Genomic DNA, 6,232 nt, shown 5'->3' with positions numbered 1-6,232 from the left:
AACGAGTTCCCAATCCGCGCACTCGAATTTATTTTACTACGTTTTCCTCGGCAACACATGCTCGGTCGCCGTTGAAACTTTTACTCGACAGAGAGAGAGAGAGAGAGAGAGAGAGAGAGAGAGAGAGAGAGAGAGAGAGAGAGAGAGAGAAAGACACGATCTATCGCTACTCGTCACATCTTCTAGGTTGCTAGCCTCCATTGATCTACGTTAATCTACGAACAACATTGAAGACTGCGCTAACTAATTTTTAAACAATAACGCCCAATCCCTTTCCTCCACAAATAATTCTTGCGCATCTTTTTTTCAATATTACTCACGTATATACCGACGATATAGTACAAACAGTAGAGATGAAATAATTCTAGTAATCGGAAAGGATGAAAGAACTCTAAGTCCTTGATCGTGCGTCGAGATTTAATCAGAATCCATCACGGACTCTGATAATCTCGAGCGAACGAATCTGATCGTTAGGCCATATACGTATAATATAAATACAGTTACTCGATGCAACGTTAGAGATTAAACGTCGATGCTCGTTTTTCGTCTCGCGACATACATATATTTTCGCGTTATCGATTCCATTTCCATAACGAACTGTCGCGCGATCTTCGTCATTGCGCGCGTAATATCGCGAAAATCCGTCTGCAGCATTCGAATAGTGCATCAGTAGTCGTGTGACTGCAAGCGCACTCGTCTTACTAAATCCTTCCGCGTAAGTAAACTTGATTTCTCAAAAGATGCTTTAGTGTCTTTTGCTTAATTAAGGAAGCGATCGAAGCTTCGTCGCGCAAGGGTCTGGACACGCGAGATCAGTAAAGTGGATTAAAGTGGAAATCGAATTTGTGAATGTTTGTTAATGTAAAATGCAAGATTTAATATCAACGACAAATTACAAGTAACCTAAAGTCGCATAAGTTTTTACATAGGGTGCATCCACTCTACAGTTTTCCCTGAAACAGACAGTGAGCGCTCCGTACGAATAAGAACATTATTACTTGAGGTTATTACTTGAGTACGGTGAGAGAAACTTTTGGAAGCGATCGTCGCGACAGCAAGCGTAAGCGGTTTAGGTCGGGTCAGGTACTTACTCGTCCTCCCACGGGCATACTTCGTTAACATTATTGTCACGCTTCTCCCGAGGCTCTGCCTGTGTCGCCGCCGCCGCCGCCGCCGCCGTCGTCGGTCGGTCCTCCTGTTGGGCGTCCGGTTCCCAGACAGGCACGACCTGCGCCTCCTGAGGCAGCTCCTCGGTCGCCGCCGGTTCCTCGGCCACCGGTGACACGTCCGCCCCGGTATCGGCCCGCGAGTCCTCGCCTTTTGTTTTCTCCTCAGCGACGATCTCTCCCGCATCCTTCGCCGTGCAGCTTTCGCTCGCGTCCTCGTCGGCGTTCTCCATCGTCGAATTGTCACTCGGTAGATCGCCTACGATCGCGCTGATGCTGATCAGGGGCGCCTTCGCGCTCGTCCTGGGAACAGGAACGGGATTTCGTTTCTCGATCGTAATAGAGATACCGAGATACCGAGTCCGGATATATCTCGTGAGTAACTTACTTAGGACTCGGCTGGCTCTCCGTGACGACGACGGCTTCCGCGACAGTTTCCTCCTCGGGTACGATCTTCTCCAGGGATGATCTCTCCTCCACCTTTTCGACCACCGCGTGGGAGTACTCGAATGACTGTTGGGGCGACGGATAATTACAGGATGACACGGATACACGACCTATCTCGGCCAGCCTGATACGACCGCTCGCTGAGCAGGTAGAATAATTTCGCGTTATAGGGCCTGAAGTCGATGTACCTGAGTGTTTTGAAAGCAGTAAAGGGGACGATATTTAGAGATAAACTTTACTTTTCATGCGACGTCTTCTTTCTTATTAGGCGTGTTCAGCAAACAACGGTTGAATGAGCACTCGCTGCTGTTGGTATATATATATATTTTTTTTTTTCTAGATTTATCTTATGGATTTAAAGGTCTGTGGTTGGTGATTTGCTTCAAAGAACTTCGACATTCGAAGCTTCGAAATTTTGAATATTTCAATCTTCGAAGTTTCAAAGAATGAAAAATTATACAATTATTAATTCGTTTTACTATTAATTTTATTTATTTAATTAATTAATAATTTTATACAATTATCAATGTAATATAATTAATAGTAAACGAAATAATAATTTCATAAAATACATATAAATTTATCATACACAAATAGAATATATTACGAATATATTTTAATTCTTTTTCATTGCACAAATATATTTTTCGAAATGTCGAAGGCGCCCCTTAAACCTCGACAGTTCAAATTATTAACTTGCGAATATATTTTCAATTCTTTTCGAGTTTCCAATCTTCGCAGTTGTTTAAAAACAACATTCCTCAAATCAACTCTAAACAACTGGCAACAATTACTCAGCCAATTATGTTTACTGAACGCATCCAATGAAGTTGCTCAGTTGTATATGTATATACCGACCTATGCTACCGCTATGCTGCAAACTACACGACTTCCGCAACCGTTCGGAGACGTCCGCGATAGCAAGGCTGACGTCCGACGACGAGCTGCACGAGTCCAACTGTACCGAATTCTTCCGGGAGGCACGCGCCTCGACGGAGTGTGCGGTCGTCCCGTGACCGCCACTGTCCCACACGTGTCGGGCCTGATCAACTGACACTGTCCTTCCAGAGGACACGGCGTCTCCCGTTGCCCCGTGCTCCGTGCTCGGGCCCGGTACGGCCTCCCACGGGCACACGTCGTCCATAGGGCGAACTGCCACTTCCGTCGCGCCAGCATCCCTGACAACAGGAACTTTATTATATTTAGTTTTCACCGTTTGCTTTCGGCTTTTTAAGGTACCACGCGCTTCGTGTGCGTGTTTCGTGTGTTCTGCGTATACATGTATGTGTCTTTTATCAACGTCAGTCGATTACATGCATGCGACTCCATTCAACGATCAGGGAAAAATGTAAGTTTATGTATACAAGTATATACTAATATATACATATATATATATATATATATATATATATATATATATGATTCGTATAAATGTTACAAGAATCTCCCGGAATTATTCTCGCTTGAAAAGTAGCGGTGCAAAGACGAATAATTCCGGGGCGTCCTATAGGAGACATTGGGCGATTTGTTCTGTCGTGGGATCGTTTCAATCCTCAGAATTCTTGTCGCGCGTTCGAGTAATCGCAGGGATTTCAACATTGGATAAACATTTACACGAAAAGAATGGTTCTGCTTGAAGTATCTCTGAAAATTTAATTAAATGCAAATCTGAAAATAATTTTTGTTTGGATGGTCGAAATAACGTGGGACGCTTACATTGTGCGAATTACTAGCGTGTTAAAACTGTTTGCGACATTGTAATTAACGTTCAAGCGTTCTACATAATTATTTCGATGGAAACAACAAAATTATTTTCAGATCAGTATCTAGTTAAATCTTTCGATTTTTCGACTCGAGCAAAAACATTTTTTTCTACGCATCGAACATCTCAGAAAACGTAAATCATAAAAGAGAATTTTATAACGTGAAAAGAGAGTTGGTACATACTTTCCTTGCTGTGCAAATAATGTGCTCGACAAGTATCGTACGTATAGGTAATGTGTTACATAAAATATTACAGAGATATATGAGTACAGAGGTATAGTAAGCTTGATACGGACGACACAATATCGACATCAAGACAATTATACAGAGTGTCTCAAAATACGATAACAGGTCAATAAGAACTACTTTTCCTTTGTTTTTTTTTTTTTTTTTTACTTTATATCGAAAGAGGATATAATATGATTCGGCAGTGACTGAAGTTTTTGAGACACTCCAAGTAGGATAGTATTTGATAGTATTCAGAAACACTGAAATATTTATCAAGGAACGGGCACAATATTGTCATACAGTACTATTATCAATGGTAACACGCTTTACACAGATTTTGGTGAGCTTTTCATAAAATGATTTCTTTGAGAGTGCGAGAGTTTTTCAAACACACCGAGATAAGAGGGTCTGCCAAAGTCTGATACGAAGGTACAGTGGAGCGCACGGTGCAACGGAGCGCGTTAATAACTTGTACTGTCTTCCCTTCGTGTATCTCGGACCGGGCTCGTTATTTTAAAATACGCGAGAGCTGGCACGCGGCACGAGAACACGAAAGAAACGCGAGTAACGAGTCTCTTCTGTGTAGAGACTCTCTAATAAGAGTCTGGACATGAGAAAGCCACTTTTGATTGATCCGCCATACTTTAATAATTCCTGAGAGAAAGAGAGAGAGAGAGAGAGAGAGGGAGGGAGGGAGGGAGGGAGAAATACATATGAAAAAGAAACATATAAAACAGAATGGGAAAGAGAAAGAAATAGCAAATGTAGGTCTCTCTCTCTCTCGACGATTTTGTTTTTAAATTATTATTTTACATTATAAAACTACGTATAAAGCTCGTATCGAGACTGTTATTAGATAGAGGGTCTCTTATAGTTCCGCGAGCGCCGTCCGCTCCTACACACTTAATTGAGAAAACCGTGGTATGTATCGGGGGTGACTTACTGAATACTACGTGGACTAGGCCTCGAAGGTATCTTTACGAGTCGTGGTAGATCTCCCCTGAAAATACGACGCGCACGAATAAGCCTATCATCGGCCACGTCCACCCGATATCGCGCGTACGGATAACATGCTAAAAGCGCAAGAATAGCCGTATCTCGCCGGACACAACAGAGTAGAACAGATATATATACTCTCTCTCGGGAATCACTCTCAGGACCCCCCCGAACCCCCGCATACCTGTATGGGATGTCGGTGAGATTCGACTGGCTGTGGGAGTGCGGAACACGCGGCGCGGAACTGACGTCACGGACGCCGCACACCGCGAGCTCGTGGGCGCTACCGGACAGACTCCGGTCGCTTCCTCTTCGTCTGCCGCCACTACTTATGTTAGCGTGCTGCAAAGTGCTAGACGTTGGTGTCGAAGTGGAGGAAACTTTCTTCTTTGCTTGGCCGCCGAAGACGAAAAATCTGGAAAAGCGAATAAGGCGCTTCGATGCGTGTGTACTTTGTGGGGCCTCGTGCGTACTAAGGCCCATTTTACAACTACAATTGTTTACAGCTGCGCTTACGCAATTGTAGAATGGACTTAATACGGACACGCGTAGGTACGCAGAAAGGTTTTGCTGAATTATCTAAAAGCTAGATCTGAAAATAGTTTCGTTGGATCATAAAAAAAGAATAACGTAGAAACGTCAAGGACGATGCGGGCAAATGCTGTAAAAAGTTTCGACATTATAGCGACGAATTAGAACATCCTACAAGATTTCGTATTATTTCGATGGCCCCGAGAAATTTACTTTTAGATTTGTATTCAGCCTAAATTCTTAGACCATTTCAGCAAGACCATCTTTTCGTATAATTCGATCAGAGGCTCACCTCTTCTTCTGTAGAGGTTGCACGCCGGCAGCTAAGAGATTACGATATTGATCGGAACGAATAAATCTAGGGTAGCAGTCCTTCTTTAGCAGTAGCGTATATACATGCTCCGCGGCGGAATCAAACGTAAATCTGCTAGGATTTTTCATTTCCTGATGAATCCTCTCCATCGTTTTCCCGTCTATATTGATTTCGCACGGAGCTCCAGGTGCCAGGAATTCTCTGCGTGAATTTCCGAAACGTTTTACGAATAAGATTATTTTCTTTACAGATCGAGATAGCGTAGCATACGCGCGTACCTAAAAATTTCGTTGACTTTGTCAGGTATTTGTGCTTGAAAACTATGCCTGAGATCTTTGACCGCCAGCCAAAATCTTATATTCTCGTGGCTGTACTCCTTTCTTAAATAATTCGTGAATTCTTGTAAACCTGTTGCGGCAGAGTAGTGCTTGTGAGCTTGCTAGCGGAATTAACTATGTTCTATTAATGCGATTGAAAAGTTTACCTGTAGGATCAGACATAAGTTCTTCCATCGACAGCGCCCATCGTTTAACGCGTTTTTCTGTAGGAACGTCCACTCTAGACATATAAAGTGTATTATCGAATTTGTCGCGTTCCACCCCCAGATGAGCCATTCGATTTTCATTACTTACAAGCTATTGTTCAGTTGCCAAAACGTATGATCGTCGGTGATCCATGGATTGGAAGGTTGCGGCTGTACGAACATAGGATCGTATTCCACATACGTTTCGAAGTATGATTTCAAATTTTCGATCGCAGTCGAAACTTTTATCCTCGTGCGTATCAA

The 6,232-nt window shown here is 43.0% G+C and overlaps 1 protein-coding gene across 1 annotated transcript in view; it reads right to left on the bottom strand.

The window, feature by feature from the left end:
* Positions 1-300: 300 nt before the first annotated feature.
* Positions 301-6,232, bottom strand: part of LOC108746904 — an 18,341-nt gene continuing 12,409 nt past the window's right edge. The window contains exons 9-18 of the mRNA XM_018483994.1: positions 6,078-6,232; positions 5,930-6,003; positions 5,724-5,853; positions 5,425-5,646; positions 4,786-5,016; positions 4,549-4,605; positions 2,472-2,791; positions 1,555-1,801; positions 1,092-1,469; positions 301-953 (exon numbers count right to left, since the gene is read on the bottom strand). The exon at positions 6,078-6,232 is cut by the window's right edge and continues 12 nt beyond it. Coding sequence (XP_018339496.1) covers positions 893-953; positions 1,092-1,469; positions 1,555-1,801; positions 2,472-2,791; positions 4,549-4,605; positions 4,786-5,016; positions 5,425-5,646; positions 5,724-5,853; positions 5,930-6,003; positions 6,078-6,232 — 1,875 coding nt within the window. The 3' untranslated portion in view covers positions 301-892. The remainder of the gene's footprint in view (positions 954-1,091; positions 1,470-1,554; positions 1,802-2,471; positions 2,792-4,548; positions 4,606-4,785; positions 5,017-5,424; positions 5,647-5,723; positions 5,854-5,929; positions 6,004-6,077) is intronic.

This window comes from Trachymyrmex septentrionalis, unplaced genomic scaffold (genome assembly GCF_001594115.1).
Source record: "Trachymyrmex septentrionalis isolate Tsep2-gDNA-1 unplaced genomic scaffold, Tsep1.0 scaffold19, whole genome shotgun sequence".
In the NCBI taxonomy this organism is placed as follows: Eukaryota; Metazoa; Arthropoda; class Insecta; order Hymenoptera; family Formicidae; genus Trachymyrmex; species Trachymyrmex septentrionalis.
This window is presented reverse-complemented; position numbering and strand designations above follow the sequence as displayed.